The following is a 17180-nucleotide window of genomic DNA, read 5'->3' as shown; positions in this document are numbered from 1 at the left end:
ACACAAGCAGGGGGAATGGGAGAGGGAGAAGCAGACTTCCCGCAGAGCAGGGAGCCCGGTGTGGGGCTCGATCCCAGGACCCTGGGATCATGACCTGAGCCGAAGGCAGACGCTTAACGACTGAGCCACCCAGGTGCCCCGGTGTTTTTTTGTTTTTAATTGAAAAGATCTATACTGTTCTAAAACCTGCCCCTTTTCCACTTGATACATGACATCCTTTTCAGCCATCCATATGCAAATGACTCAGGCCACATTTCATGATACAGATTTATCACAGCTCTCCTGTTAGGTATTTACATACTTCGTTTCATTATCACAACAAATAATCATACAATAAGCATCACTGTGCAGACAACTTTCCATACTCCTATAGAACAGAGCTGTCTTACTCTGATCGCTGAGTTAAAGGGTATCCATATATTAAATAGGGATAATACAGGCCACATTCTTCTCTAGAATTGTATCATTTTCACTTCTAACAGTGTATCAGAGTGTTTTTCCTCCATATCCTCAAAAAGATTGGATGTAATAGCCTTTTGCCATCCTGATGTAACTAAGTTTGTACTTTCCCTTTTTAACAAAAGAAATGGATATTTCACTAAATGAGATTGAGCATTTTTTCATGTCTGTTATGAACTGAATCATGTTCCCCCCAAATTAGTATGTTGAACCTCTAACCCCCTCTGTGACTACATTTGAAGATAGGGTCTTTAAAGAGGTAACTAATGTTAAATGAGGTCATAAGGGAGGGGCCCTAGTCCAATATAACTCGTGTCCTTATGAGAAAAGGACACCAGAGAGATGCAGGTGTACACAGAGCAAAGGCCATCTGCAAGCCAAGGAGAGAGGCCATGGGAGCCAAACCTGTTGACATCCTGATCTTGGACTTCCAGTCTCTAGACTGTGAGAAACAAATTTCTGTTGTTTAAGCCACCCAGTCTGTGGTATTCTGTTATGGTAGCCCTAGCAAACTAATATGTCATATAATGTTTCTTCCATCAGCTGCCTATTGATATCATATGCTCACATATCTACTGGGTGGTGCTGTCTTAATGACTCAAAGGACTTTGGAATACTGGATGATACCTCTTTAAATGCCCTGTAAAAACATGTTCTAAATATAAGACTGAAAATGAAGCTAGAATCTTTGAGATTAGTATCCATATAATTGAAATTATGACCCTATACCAACAACACATCCAAATTACTCTTCCAGTATATAGAATTTACTTTCCCAATACCTAACCAAAATTGGCATTTGACAGAAGAAATCACAAAATACTCTTCAACTCCCTGAGACAGTCAAATGGGTCAGTATAAGAGCAAATCAATTTGATCTAAAATGGAAAGACTCTTGAAGAGATACTAAAAATGCATGAAAAATCTTAAAGCAGAATAATTTGTTTCTCTCACTTCATTTTTTACCCCAGTAGTCTATAGTAGTCTACTGTATGGACTGTACCACAATTTGTTTATTCATTCACCTGTGAAAAGATATTTGGGTTGTTTCCAGTTTGAGTCTTTTATGTCTTAATTGTTTTACTTACTAAAATTCCTCCATGAGACATACAAAGGTTCTCCTGGTTCCTGATGAAGGTTGATATTATCCCATAATAGCTGAATATACACAAGTTTGCTATCCTGGGACAGAGATGATAGGGGAAGCTAAAAGAGATCAACAAAGTATTAGCACCCTACACATAACAATAATTACCAGTGGATCTAGAAAGTTTGATTATATAAAACAAAGGAGTTCTTTCAAAACTCTGGACCTAAAATTCTAAGCAAAAATTTTAATTTTTATTTGTATCTGATGATAAATATTCCTATTTTCTGAAGTGCAAGTTTCTCATTCCTACTTCCACAGACTGGAAAGACAACTTGGTAGCTGGCACAGTGGCCACATGGAAGATTAGTCACTTTTACAACAATTTCAAGGTAAGAGAAAGTACAGTAGCTTCTGCTATGTTGTTGTGCAGACTGTTACTTAAATGAGTCAAAGAGACTGTAATACTTTAAGCGAAGATTGTGTTTCACCCCTGGTGAATGTTGGGGTGTCTCTCAGTAATCAGTATCATAAAATGAAGGAACTCCAGGAAGCTCAGTGTCTCCCATGCAATCAGGTGCCCCAGCACGAGGACAGCAGGGACTATAGAGTCAGACAGGCAGACTGTGGTCTGGGCTCCCCATCACGCAGTAGGTAAGGGACCTTGCGGAAATTACTTCTCTAACTTTTAATTATATCATCTGAAAAATATGGGCAAGAGGAGGCCTGTAAAATAAAGTTTTGAGAATTTCAGCTGGAGATTGATAGTTCAGAATAAAAACTACCTTTTCTAGCCACCCTCGCAACTAGATATAACCATATAACTGAATTCAGGCCAAACAGATATGTAGATAAATGTTACGTGCCACTCTAGGAACTATCCCTAGAGAAAGAAGACGTACTCTTCTCCATCCATTTTTATCCTTACTGCTGGCTGGAATGTGGATGTGATGGTTGGAAATAGAGCAGCCATCCTGAACCAGGTACAGAACTTGGAAATAGAGGTTATGCACAGCTGACCAAAAAGACAGAAGGATCTCACGTACCTAACATTTTACCATTCCAGGACCACGTAACCCAAACTTTTATGTGAGAGAGAAGTAACATACATCTTGTTAAGGCATTGTTGTTGTATACTCTGTTACTTGAAGTTAAGCCTCACTCCAACCAACCCCAGTGTAGTGTAAGTATGCAGGTCGGTACCCTACCTGTACACCTCCATTACAATGTTCGGATGTGAGGATGAGTCCTGGCAAGTTACTAGCAAGGTCCAAACGTCTGAAATACCAAACGAGGTTCCAGAAAATGATTGGATGTTGATTGATGAAAGAGGATGTGTGAATCACTTGATCACCTTCATTTTCTAGCAAAGATTCAAGTTCTTTACGAAGCACTAGAGGACTCAAGTAGGGCACAGAAACAGGGGGAGGATTGGGTCTTTTTCCTAAAGGATCCTTTAAAAAATAAAAATAAGGAAGAAACGAGTATTATCTATTCTGTATGTTTAAGAGTACTTCTCAGTGAGATTATGCTTTATCTATCCTTTCAAAATCAGTGATTTCAGAACCAGTGCTACATGCAGTATACCCTAATGAAAACCTAAAAAAAGAAAAAAATACTTAAATGCCCTTAAGTTAAAGGATTACAAAAGAAAATTAATCCGTATAACAGACTCTATTTTAAACATTGAGAGTTTCTCTATTTTTCTAAGAAACACTACATTTCAGATGTTTTATAATGATTTCCCCCAAAAAGTAGACTTTATCTTCTTTCTAAAACTCTAAACAGATGGAGCAATCTGTGTTAGTACTTGATGACTCCTTTTACAATTATATCTACTTGTAAAAGCTTGTTTTTACATTTGATTACAACAAAAACTACAGTAGTTAAAGAGCAGTTGTACAAAAGAATCCAATTTAGGGGCGCCTGGGTGGCTCAGTCATTAAGCGTCTGCCTTCAGCTCTGGTCGTGGTCCCAGGGTCCTGGGATCCAGCCCCGCATCGGGCTCCGGGCTCCCTGCTAGGAAGGAAGCCTGCTTCTCCCTCTCCCACTCCCCCTGCTTGTGTTCCCTCTCTCACTGTGTCTCTGTCAAATAAATAAAATCGTTAAAAAAAAATCCAATTTAGTCTTTATAAGTTGTGCATATTATAATCAGACTAAAACGCTTATGACCAACTCATTGGGTACCCCTACTGCCCAGGCTGAGGTCTCCAAATACCATCTCCTCTACAAAGAACAGTGTTTCTTAGAGAAATGACTGATTCTAGGTCTAGAGAAAGAAATATATCACATGAGCATGAAACATATTATCATATAAGAAAGCAAGGAAGCTTTAAAAAAATTTATAAAAAGGCTACTAGAATTGTGTCAAAGGGACTAAGGCACCAATATGTAGAGGCTTCTAGCTGATCAAAGATGGGATAATGTAAGTATTAATAAGGATAACAACAGCAATGGATGTAAATACAAATGTTTAAATCAATGAGTTCATAATGATACCCTATTCCACCAAATTAATTGATCACCTGGGAGAATGCTAGGAACCCAACTTGTTATTTTGAAAATTGGTAAATAAAAGGAAAAAATCAGTTACCATACCTTTCCAAAATAAACTGTGTCTTTGGAAAAGCAAACAGAAAATATGGGGCAAGTTTCTCTTTATAGATGTACCCCATATAATAAAGACAATTAGACTATCACCCTTTATAGCTGGAAATGAATAACCTGATCTGGGCATTATTGAGGCATTAATAGCTACTAGCATCACAAAGAAAGTTCATGTCTTCTATTGAGGGACATCCCACCACTGCTATTGTCTTACAAAAATAAAACCACAAAACAAAAACCTGAATCTGATCAAGCTTCTAGATACAATTACCAATTTATATGATTGTAATCAACAAATAAGTTGCAAGGTTAAAGGAAGGGCCTACAGATTTAAAAAGACTAAAAAAACAAGGGCGCCTGGATGGCTCAGTCATTAAGCGACTGCCTTCGACTCAGGTCATGATCCCAGAGTCCTGGGATAGAACCCCACACTGGGCTCCCTGCTTGGCAGGAAGCTTGCTTCTCCCTCTCCCACTCCCCCTGCTTGTGTTCCCTTCTTTAGCTCTGTCTCTGTCAAATAAATAAATAAATCTTTAAAAAAAAAAGACTAAACAGATCAACCAATTGCAATGCATAGATATTATCTGATCATTCTTCAAACTACAAAGCACACACAAACTTGACATTTTTTAAACCATTAGAAATTTGAACAAAGAGTGAATAATTTGATATTTTTTTAGTCGTATAATGGCATTGTATTTTCAAGAGTCCTTATCTCTTAGGAACTACGTAGTATACTGAAATATTTACAATTGGAATATATGATGTTTGAAGTTTGCTTCAGAAGAATCTAGGAAAGAAGTGAGTAATGGTATACATGAAAGAAGAATGGCCCTAAGGTGAAAATTACTGAAGCCAGATGGCAGGTCAAAGGAACTCATTATACTCTTCTGGTTAGTTTTGTACATACTTGAAATTTTAAAAAATTCTTAGTCTGCTTATGAAAAATTTTTATCACTTGTGGATTATGTGCTGCTCTAATAAATACTTACATGAATACACAGATAATTATAATCTTGTTACATACCACAACTTCCTGCAGACTGTTTGGGAGACTGACTGTTGAAATGCCATGAAACGGTCGCTGGGAAAAGTCAATATTTTGCAAGGGACCTCCAACACTGTGACTTCGAGTCAAAGATACATTTCGCTTTGATAAACTATTAGGCGCAGGTGAAATTTTCATAGTTTGGACTTCTCCACTGGCTCTCTTTATTTCATCACTTTAAAAAAAATGAAGAAATGTTGTGTTTGTGCTGTAACACAATCTAAACCTGTCCAGCTAGAGTATTTTCTACAACGAATTTTGAGTCTACTGAATGTACTGGAGAAGAATCAGTACCACCTTATAAGATTGACATTTCCTTCAGGCATTTTGTTAAGGGAGTCAGAAGAACAGGATGGAGTGGATGACTCCGGTGAAGGGCGGGAAGAAGACAAAGGGTACATAATAGATAGTCTTTTTAAAAGACGAAGTGCCCATTCAGTTGCTTTATTCAAACATTATTTCATCTTTATTAAACAAAATCACCTAGAATTATGCAACTATTTGGTAAGTAGTTAACCTCTACCAGGCCATGATCCACCTAAGGATAGAAACCAGATCTTTCTTATTTTTAGTGCTTAGCATAATGCTCAGCATACAACAGGTTCTCAATATTTGATTCAATCAGTATTTAAGAGGAAGCAGTATATTTCACAGTAAAGAGAATATGTCTCTGGAAACTGGCAATGACTAACCTAAAAGGGAAAAATACTTCATACGCTTGAGAAGTTCATTTTGTAAAAGAACGCTGTAAAACATTAAACATAATTTCAAAAATGGTTATCACATTCTTTCATTAGATACTTAAACAATATATCATAGAAAAAAGTTAAGATTGAATTTTTAAAATGCCAGAACTTATGCCTACATGCATCAGGTTATCTTTAAAGATGGAATTTTAATAAGGGTACCCAATTTATAATGCAGACTTCTCTGTACCCTATGGTACCTTGATTCAGTTGCGGAGGTGGTTTCTTCAGTTATGGTCTGGTTTTGCTTTGGGAAATCCATAAAATTTATCAAGTCAGGTTCTGCTGAACTAGATACAGGTTTGTGCTCTGAAGGTTCATTTGCCAATGGAATGCTGCCACTTTGTAAACTGTCACCAGAGGTACTTGGTTTCAGGAAAAAGCTAAATATGGAGCAATAAAAAAAAAGTCTTTAAAAACCTAGAACCCTCTAAATGTCATATTTAGAATCACTTTATGATAAAACAGTCATTGATGAATTATACAATCCATAGAACTACTGCCTCTTTCAAACACACACACACACACCCTTCTATCATTCTTTCTCTCTTGTCGTAAACTTTTCAAATGAAAAAGGTCTCAAAGTCATTATAGTTCAATATAAGATCCTTTAAAGAAAGCTATGAAGATGGAAAGCAAAATATTTTATTAATTTTCTGAGTTAAAAAAGAGAGGGAGACAAACCATGAGAGACTATGGACTCCGGGAAACAAACTGACAGTTACAGAAGGGAGGGGGTGGGGGGATGGGGTAACCAGGTGATGGGTATTAAGGAGGGCACATGATGTGATAAGCACTGGGTGTTATAGGCAACGAATGAATCGTTGAACACTACATCAAAAACTGATGATGTACTATATGCTGGCTAACTGAACATAATAAACAATAGAGCAGCAATGGCATTTTAGCATGTATAAACTTATAATTGTGTATAGTATCCTCTCCCCCTGTATAGTATCCTCTTCCCCATAAATATCCATTTTGTCTCTAGTCATTTCCTCTTCCCCTTTATTCATTATTCTGTTTTCATCTTCTCTGTCCTTCTCTTTCTGGGTGGGGGTGGAGTGAGGGTTGGGCCTTGCAAGGGACACTGAGAGAAATGTCTGAGGTAATAGTAATGTTCTGAATCTTAATAAGGGTTAGATCTGCATCAATGTGTGCATTCAATTTTCAAATGATACATTTTAAATTTGCAGATTTTCTTATATACGTCTTTCTTGAAAAAGAAAAAAACTGTAAACAAATACTGAACTTTAGTTAATATGTATGCTGAAGTCTTTGGGGGAGAAGCATATTAATGTCTACATCTTCTTTTAAATAAATAAAAATATAGGACTGGTGGATGAAGGGATAGACAGTTGATAAAGCAAGTACAATAAAATAGTAACTGGAGAGATGGATATTTGGGTGTCACTGTAAGAAAAATCTTTAAACTTAGCTGCAAGTTTGAAATTTTCCATAATGACATATTGGGGAGGAAAATCAACAATGCTCCTTTATACCTACTTAGAAAATATAAGGTACTTAACATAATTTACAAAAACACAACACAAAAGGATAAGACTATGGAGAATAATTTAAAGCTTTATTAAAAGGACATAAAAGATAATCTAAAAAAATGAGATCTATACCATGTTCATAGATAAGAGAATAATACTGAAAATGTCCATTTTCCCCAGATTAATCTATACATCTAATGCTGCAATCTCAATGAAAACTCCAGCTGAATTTGGGGGTAGAAGGGCTAAAGTTGCTCTAAGCAAAATAAATAAATAAATATAAATTAAATAAATAAATAAATAAATAAATTTTAAAAATTCCATGACGGGGAGGTTACCCTATCAACCAGATGTAACACAAACAGTAATAAAAACAGATTATTGACCAAAAAAAACAGGGAACACAGAAGCAGGGTGAGGTGCGCATGGGAACTTGATATATGATAAAGGAGATGCTACCTATCAATGACGAAAAAACAGGCTCCTTCCATGGAGGAAAATAAAGCTGTATTCCTACCATCATCCACAAACACAAAAGTGTACTCCAGATGGATTAAAGACCTAAATATCCGAGGTAAAATATAAAGCTAACAAAAGAAACCTCAGGAGAAACTCTTCATGTCCTACAGATGGGAAACAACTTTTAAAACAAGACCAAAAGCCACAAATCATAAGGTGGAAAATCAATGGATAATGACATCAAAATGAGTAACTTCAAGGAATTAATATCAAGAATATTCAAGACAGACATCAACAAGAAAAATATAAAAATGGACAAGGTAAAAATATAAACAGGCAATTCATAGAAAATGTTGGAATAATTAACAAGTACGTGAAGAGATAAACTCACTAATATTGAGAGAAATTCAAACAAAAACAAGACACCACTTTATACTCAGAATACAAAAAACAAAAACTTGATTAATACCAAATGCTGGTAACAAATATACAGAAATGAGAATTCTTAGGCACTAGTAGTGGGAGTACTGCTATCTGGGAAGCAATTTTCCATTGTTTATTGAAATCATACATGAAAAGGACTCAATGACCTCGCTCCTAAGACTATTATTCTGAGAGAAACTATTTCACAAGTTCAGAAGGAGGTATATTTTACAGTGCACTGCATCACTGCAGTGATATTTATAGTAACAGGGAACTGGAAGCAACTGAAGCAACAGTAGGATAATGGATAAGTAAAATGAGGTATTAACTTCCTACAGGAGAAAAGGAATAAACTAGATGTACATACAGCAACTCAGCTTTTAAACAGTAATAAAAATAGTATCAGTATTCTAATTATGTAAGTTAAAAATGAATAATCAGGGGCGTCTGGATGGCTCAGTCGGTTAAGCGTCTGCCTTCGGCTCAGGTCATGATCCCAGGGTCCTGGGATCAAGCCCCGCATCGGGCTCCCTGCTCAGTAGGAAGCCTGCTTCTCCCTCTTCCTCTGCCCCTGCTTGCACGCTCTCTCTCACTCTACCTCAAATAAATTAATAAAATCTTTAAAAAAAAATGAATAATCGTACAAAACAATGTATTTTATGAGGGTATATATTCAAAGATATCACACACGGAAGAGTCAATGTCTTTGTTGGATAAAGGAATGAGAGTGGGAATGGTAGGGGGTGGTTGAGGGTGGAGCTAATAAAAGAGGATCCTTGCACAAAGCAATGACGATAGTACATCAGAAATTAGAATATAATTTCACTCAGCTCCATACCTGAAGCTAAAAGGAAAAACTAAGCTAAGAAGAAACACCTGTATGATTAGAGATTTTTTAAAAGCAGCTAAAGGTAGACAATAATATGAAGTTTGTCTGCTCCATAAAACAAATAGGATATTAAGTATAATTACTTAAGTAAGCAGTTACCAAACTCTCAATTACTTAATGACTAATTATAGATCACCTAGTCTCTTTTCTATTGCCTAGAATTTGGTCATTTCACCGTACAGAGCACTACCATAAAGGCGCAACAAGTTAGAAGAGCCAAAAAAAACCCCATCCCTCGCACCTTTATTTTTTCTTCTAGAAGATATAAAGTCATTGAGAGGGGCGCCTGGGTGGCTCAGATGGTTAAGCCTCTGCCTTCGGCTCCAGTCATGATCCCAGGGTCCTGGGATCGAGCCCCACATCGGGCTCCTGGTTCAGCAGAAAGCCTGCTTCTCCCTTTCCCTCTGCCTCTCTCCCTGCTTGTGCTCTCTCTCTCTCTCTCTCTCTATCTCTCTGTATCTGTGTCTCAAATGAATAAATAAAACCTTTAAAAAAAAAAAAAAGTCACTGAGAAAGTAAGCTTAAAATAATGATAAACATTAAAGTTCTGAATGCTCTATAAAGTTTAGCTCCAAGGATTACTACTACTGATAATTGTGTGTTAAGTAAACTGGAAAAGTAGTCTCCTATAGTACCAGTATTTTCTACTCCAATACTGAGAGTGAAGGAGAGAGAGGAAAGGGACAGCTGGAGTGTGCCAAGACTATTTCACTCTTCCCCCAGGAGTCATGCCTTCTGGGAGGGCACTCACCTCTTAAGGGAGCTTTTACAATACTAACCTTGCAGAGCCTCTCAAGTCTTTAAATTCTATATTGAGAAGAGGCAAGAAGTTGCTTTTACAGAATGGACAGGTTGTATTCAAATTTGAATCATCTGCCGTCCATCCAGCCATAATTTCTTCATCATAAACTAAAGCTCCACAAGCTCTGCACTGTGAACAACTTGACATCAAAACCTAAGAGTAAAAAAGTGCAGACACTGAGAACCTCCACAGTGAAAAGTAATCTTAATAGGCCATCCTCTTGAGACACATAATTTTATTTTGTTGATCAAATTTAGAATTAACAGTTCAATCACTTTACAGATAAAACTACCAGTTTATTGCCTTACTTACGTAAAGCATGAAGCAAATTCAACAAGATGATTTACTGTTCTTTCTACAAGGGTATCATAGAATTCTGTTAAGTGCCATTCTGAAATAAACATGTTTACAACCATTTTATCATGTACAGAATATAGAACTTTTACCTCCATTGCACAATTCTGATAGATGCTAGACATGCTGGTGTTTTGAGAAGAGCCATGGTCTGATTTTTCACAGTCCTGCCCTTTTATGCTTCTTGGAAATGGAGGTTCACCTAAAGAGAAGTAAATATAACACATTATATGAGAATGTCCTTATTCTTTGGAAATGCATACTAAAGTATTTAGGGGGAGTATGATGAAGTCTGCAATTTATTTTCAAACAGTTCAGTATAAAAATCTCTGTAGTATATATCTAAAGTTAACAATAGTTAAATCTAAGTGGAGAATATAGGATCGTTCATTATATGATTCTTTCAACTATTCAGGACATTAGAAATTTTTCATAACAGAATGTTGGAAAAAATAAATAGAATTAAAATTTCTTTAAAATAACACAGCACTAAGAAATTTCAGGGACACAGCCCAGGTATTCTCAAACTCTGGTATTCATTTGATTTATCCAGAGAGCTGGTTAAAAATATATATTCCTAAGGTCCCAATCCCACAAATTCAGTCTCAAAAGTCTTAGCCTAGAGTCTGGACATTTGCCTATATTTTTAAATAAATTCTCCATGTGATTTGGACACACACTAAAGTTTGAAACCAATGACAGAGTCCACAAATACAACTAAGGTGACTGTCATACTTAGAGATCATATAAAATAAGTGGATAGTATGGTGTGGCTCCATTAAAAATCTATCCGCTCATCTCAACAGATGGGGCTTACTGTGCATGAGGTAGGGGAGGGAAAGGTGTGTGCATACGAATGAGTCCCTCCCATACCTGTTGAGTACTGCAGTTTTCCCACATCCCCGCTGCTGCTGCTACTGCCAAGGCTTGTGTTGCTCTGGGTGAGTTCACTGGGAACCAACCCAGAAATATTCACGTTAGGTGACACATTCTCCCCCAAAATATGGTCTTCGAGGCCAGCTGGGAAGCTGTAATCTCTGTTAGTTTCCTCCTTTAATTGAAAAGAATAAAACCCCACATACATAAATAATATCTTCTCCAATGAGAATATAGTCATGCTGCCCTTTTCAGAATTAAACTTCTCTAGAATCCTGAAATAAATTATCATCCCCATAGTTTTCAAAACTGTTCTTGAACTGTTCTCCATATTATTTGGAATTTCGTTTCCACACTCTTAAGATATTCAAGCAATGACCTACAATACTTTAAGATTTTGTTTCACCCCTGGTGAATGTTGGGGTGTCTCTCAATAATCAGTATCATAAAATGAAGGAACTCCAGGAAGCTCAGTGTCTCCCATGCAATCAGGCGCCCCAGCACGAGGACAGCAGGGGCTATAAAGTCAGACAGGCAGACTGTGGTCTTGGCTCCCCAGCACACAGTAGGTATGTGACCTTGCGGAAATTACTTAACTACTCTTTTAATTATATCATCTGAAAAATATGGGTAAGAGGAGGCCTTTAGAACAAAGTTGCCGTGAGAATTTCAGCTGGTAATATGATTTTCAGAACCACCATCATCAATATTAGAGACATAAAATAAGAATAAAGTTCCAAAAACTATAGTTCTGAACTCAGTGACTGCTGATGCTTTAGTTTAGATAGAAAACATTTCAATAAGCAGTTTCCTTTTTGATTTCTACTTGAAAGAAGACTCATGTTGGGGCGCCTGGGTGGCTGAGTCAGTTAAGCGTCTGCCTTCGGCTCAGGTCATGGTCCCAGGGTCCTAGGATCGAGCCCCACATCGGGCTCCCTCTCAGCAGGAAGCCTGCTTCTCCCTCTCCCACTCCCCCTGCTTGTGTTCCCTCTCTCGCTGTCTCTCTCTGTTAAATAAATAAATAAAATCTTTAAAAAAAAATAAGGGGGCGCCTGGGTGGCTCAGTCGTTAAGCGCCTGCCTTTGGCTCAGGTCATGATCCCAGGGTCCTGGGATCGAGCCCCACATCGGGCTCCCTGCTCGGCGGGAAGCCTGCTTCTCCCTCTCCCACTCCCCCTGCTTGTGTTCCCTCTCTCACTGTGTCTCTCTCTGTCAAATAAATAAATAAAATCTTTAAAAAAAAATAAAAATAAAAAAATAAAGAAGACTTGTGTCTTGTTATAAAACCATGTTAAGTGATAGAAAAATTAAACATATGCAGAACAGGAAATAAAAGCACTTATATGACCAACACCCACAAAATACAATCAAAATCTTAAATGTATATCCTTCTAGTCATTTTAAAATACATATATATATACTTTTACAAAACAGAATATTGTTTTTTAACCTATTCTCATGTAATATATTTTCATGTCATTAAATCTACATTATTTAAAGCCCTGCAACCCAGTCCAGTTTACTGATGTACTGCAATGCATTTAGTAAATCTCTATTGCTTAAACATACAGAATGCTTTCAATTTTGTGTGTTGCACTGATGAATTCCTTTGAGTTACTTTTATACATATCCCTAATTATTTCCTTGGATTAAATTCTGGATAAAAGTTATGAACATTTCTTATAGACTTTATATTCATTCCTTCATTTGAAAATATTTATTAGGTATAACCTATTTGCTTTGTTGGGCACGAGTACCAGGGCTACAGCAATGAAAAGAAAAACAAGATTAAGATATGTGACCACCTGAAATTTATAGTCACATATTCCAAGTCCAAAGTACTCTGTAGAAACTGTTTTTTTACTATTCTTATTAACACTGTTAGATAAAATTTCAAAAATAAAATGGCTCACTCGGTTAGTTTACTTTAACAATGCTAGGTTAAGATACTTCTGAAGCTAGCTTATTTTGTCTTCCCTTCACTGACCTTGTAAGCTCTTTTAAATGCGACTCTGTCTTATAGAACTCAATATTGTACTTTTTTTTTTTTTTAAGAGATGGGGAGAGAGAGAAAGAGAGGGAGGGAAGGGGAGAAGCAGAGGGAAAAGGAGAGAGAGAGAGAATCCCAAGCAGGCTCCACACTCAGCACAGAGCCCGATTCAGGGCTCGATCTCACAACCCTGAAATCATGACCAGAGTCGAAATCAAGAGTTGGACACTTAACCAACTGAGCCACTCAGGCGCCCCCCCTCAATATTGTACTTTTAATTATTAGTTTGCTTATAAGGTTTTTTTTCAAATAGCATACATATCTTATTTGTCCGATTTCATCTCCTATGTCTCTAACTTCCTATTTAGAACTTTAGCAATCTGAAATGGATTCTATTTTCTTATAAAGTGCATGATGTTTTAAGTCTCCATGCTTTTTCACATTATTCTCTCAGATATACCTTGCGCCATCTTATCCTTTTGACTAACTCAAAATTTTAAATTTATCCATCAAAACCTAACTTAGATATCACCTGCTTTGCTCTTTTTGAACAGCCCCCTATCAGAGCCCCTTCTAAGATATTGCTTCCTTCTCTGCTACTATAGTGGTTTAAAAGCATGGACTTCAGGGCTAGTCTCCCAGAGTTCAAATTCTAGTTCTTCCACTCATTAGTTGTGTGGACCTGGGGTAATTAATTAACCTCTCTGAATCTCAGGTACCTCAATCTACAAAATGGCGGTAACAATAGTACCAAAGCATGGGGTTGCTATGAAAATTTTGTATCAAAATAGATATACAGCTTATGACAGTACCTATGGCATAGTGTTACAATAATAATAGTGAACATTTATAGGTGTCTGTCTTTTCCACTAAAGTACCTAATACTATATAATTCTTTGAACACAAAGGTGAAATTTCAATTAAATTTTTTCTATAAAACAAGTAAGCAAAATTCCCCCCTTTCTATTTCATAGAAAGGTCTAATGATTCTCTTTTCAATAATTTTTTTTTAAGATTTTATTTATTGGGGCGCCTGGGTGGCTCAGTCGTTAAGTGTCTGCCTTCGGCTCAGGTCATGGTCCCAGGGTCCTGGGATTGAGCCTGACATCGGGCTCCCTGCTGAGGAGCTGCTGCTTCTCCCTCTGCCATCCCCCCTGCTTGTGTTCCCTCTCTCGCTGTGTCTCTCTCTGTCAAATAAATAAAATCTTTAAAAAAATAAAGTAAAATAAAATAAAGTGAAATGCAATGCAAATATAATATGGCATTATTGTTAAAGTACTCATCATTAGTACTTTCAAAGAAATAAACTTAATGTGTTATTCAGACTCATCTATGGAATTATATAGTCCTGACATTCTATTTCTTTATTATTAATTTCTGTACATTGATGTTCAAGTCATTTCAAGAAAGAAATAGGATATGCATAAAGTCTTAAGATATAAAAAACCAAAGTTAGCAGAAATCTCTAAAGAATAATTTACATATAAAAAAATACTAGAAACATTCCCATATCAGACCACACACATGAAACACTCTTACCTCATCATCCGAGTAGCTGTAGGCAGACGCTACGGCTACCCACATCTTACTGGCTACTGTTGCCGCTTGTTTCATACCAGATTTCAGAACCTCCATCTTGGGCCCTGAGAGTATATGATCTAGCTTTAGCCCTGACAAAGAATTTACCACAGAACCCAGTGAGCCATGTGGTGAAGAGCGCACCAGTGCCGATAAAGTCGAGCGTTCTTTCGGACCACGAGAGGGAGTCTGCTGCTTGAAACGCCCGGCTAAAGTTTTAGAGCTGGCTTCTGCAGGGGAGCTCTTTTCACGTTCGGGATCTTCCTGTGCTGCTGGACCATGCTCTAAAGGTAGGCTTGAGCTCCTCTCCAAAGGGTGAGTAAAGGCACTGGTCGGGCCAGACTCTCTGCCTCCCTCTCCGTGTAATTCCATACTGGAAGACTTGCTACCCAGGGGGCTCTTTAGGTTCATATAGCTTTCGATTTCATCAGCCAGATTACGGGCAATAACTGGAGAAGACATCTTATCTTCAGGATCTGCAGTTTTTTCTCCTGTACATTCAGTGGCTAAAAGAGACAAAGGATCTAGTCCAGTTTCAACATCCTCCCTCTCAACAGCTTTAACGACACCATATAAACTACTTCTCTTATTTATTAGATCTCTGGATCCTACTTTCAGGTCTCTGTTACCATCACTTTGTAGACTGTCACACGCATCCTTTTCCATAGGAGTTTGAGCTACACTGTCATCAACCACAGGTTCCAGGAGCTCTTGGCTCTCCTCAAGCATCTCTAACACCGGAGAAGATCTGTGCTCTGAATCCCAAGTGCTCTCAGACACACGAGTCCTAGCATCAACTAGATGACAACTAACACTCTCAAAGCTCTGGGTGCTTGCAGCTCGGAGTTGAGAGGTCTTAGGACAGGTCAGTGCTGCTGTGAGAATCTTGGCATCCGCTCCCATCATAATAGCCACTTCACTCGAATTCAGATCCAAGCTGCTCTTCTTGAGCAACATTCCTGCTCGACTTTCAGAACTGAAACTACAACTCCTCTCTGGAAAATGCTTTTGTCTTTTATCTCCTCTATCACCATTCTTCTTGAGATTAGTAACTTCACCAAAGATTGCATCTTCAACTGGATCTTGAGTAGCAAATGGCACATTTGCTGTACTACCTGAAGGAAAAGTACCATATTAGAAATGAAACTGTTTTCTGATATAACTTCTAGAAAAATGTCTCTTTTCTGATTTTTGAAAAGGAACACATACTCAGAGTAAAAGATTCAGAGTTTATTTTTTAAAAAGATTTTATTTATTTGAGAGAGAGAATGAGAGAGAGAGCGAGCATGAGGTGGGGAGGATCAGAGGGAGAAGCAGACTGCCTGCTGAGCAGGGAGCCCGACGTGGGACTCGATCCTGGGACTGCAGGATTATGACCTGAGCCGAAGGCAGTCACTTAAACAACTGAGCCACCCAGGTGCCCCAAGATTCAGAGTTTAGAAGGTACAAAGAAAGTATACAGGAAAAAGAACCACCAAAAAACCTCCATTCAATCCTGCCTCCCAGAGATAACATTGTAATGTATAACCTGCCTTTCACCCTCTACACATACACAATTACAAATCATGCAATATATGCTGCAGATACCTGTACTATTCACTAAAATTTATCACATTTATCAAATATAGATCTATAAATACATCTTACAGTTGAAAAGTTCTACATTCAATTTAAGAAATATATTTTGTGTTAAATAACTGACCTAAAAAGTTTACAAAATCACTTCCCTTCTGGCTTTCATATATCTAACTCAACAAATATTTGCCAGGAATCTACTCCGCACAAAGTAAATTCATAATCATGGAGGAATTATATATTTGCTAAAACCGAACCTTACTGCTCCGAAGTAAAATAATTCCCCAAAGTAAAAGAATCTAGAATGGAGTCCTTAGACTTGGCAAATTCCAAGAAGGCTGATAAAATCTGAATAGCTCCAAATTTCTGAGATATATTCATTCCTTCAACAAATACTCGAATGTCTACTAGCAGTCACCATATAAGGTGCTAGGAATATAACAGACATGATCCCAGATCTCTCACCGAGTTCAGTCTTGTTTGATCAAGTGGAACAAAATTATGCCAGTAGTTGTAGGGGGAAGTAGTCTTTTTTTTTTTTTTTTAGGGTTTTTGTTTGTTTGTTTAGTTTTTATTTAAATTCCAGTTAGTTGGGCGCCTGGGTGGCTCAGTTGGTTAAGCGACTGCCTTCGGCTCAGGTCATGATCCCAGGGTCCTGGGATCGAGTCCCACATCGGGCTCCCTGCTCTGCGGGAAGCCTGCTTCTCCCTCTCCCACTCCCTCTGCTTGTGTTCCCTCTCTCGCTGTGTCTCTCTCTGTCAAATAAATAAATAAAATCTTTAAAAAAAA

The 17180-nt window shown here is 37.6% G+C and overlaps 1 protein-coding gene across 5 annotated transcripts in view; it reads right to left on the bottom strand.

Annotated features, from left to right (window-relative positions):
- DENND4C (DENN domain containing 4C) overlaps positions 1 to 17180 on the bottom strand; it is a 115235-nt gene that overhangs the window by 16117 nt on the left and 81938 nt on the right. For all 5 annotated transcript variants that reach the window (XM_081803012.1, XM_081803013.1, XM_081803011.1 and 2 more), the window contains 8 exons: positions 14778 to 15931; positions 11247 to 11424; positions 10466 to 10575; positions 9997 to 10172; positions 6148 to 6330; positions 5181 to 5376; positions 2755 to 3000; positions 1548 to 1665 (listed from right to left, as the gene is read on the bottom strand). In XM_081803012.1, coding sequence (XP_081659138.1) covers positions 1548 to 1665; positions 2755 to 3000; positions 5181 to 5376; positions 6148 to 6330; positions 9997 to 10172; positions 10466 to 10575; positions 11247 to 11424; positions 14778 to 15931 — 2361 coding nt within the window. The remainder of the gene's footprint in view (positions 1 to 1547; positions 1666 to 2754; positions 3001 to 5180; positions 5377 to 6147; positions 6331 to 9996; positions 10173 to 10465; positions 10576 to 11246; positions 11425 to 14777; positions 15932 to 17180) is intronic.

The sequence above is a fragment of the Leptonychotes weddellii genome, chromosome 14 (assembly GCF_054177405.1).
Source record: "Leptonychotes weddellii isolate Sample4059 chromosome 14, ASM5417740v2, whole genome shotgun sequence".
Lineage (NCBI taxonomy): Eukaryota > Metazoa > Chordata > Mammalia > Carnivora > Phocidae > Leptonychotes > Leptonychotes weddellii.
The sequence above is the reverse complement of the archived record's forward strand: the minus strand, read 5'-3'. Positions and strand labels throughout refer to the sequence as shown.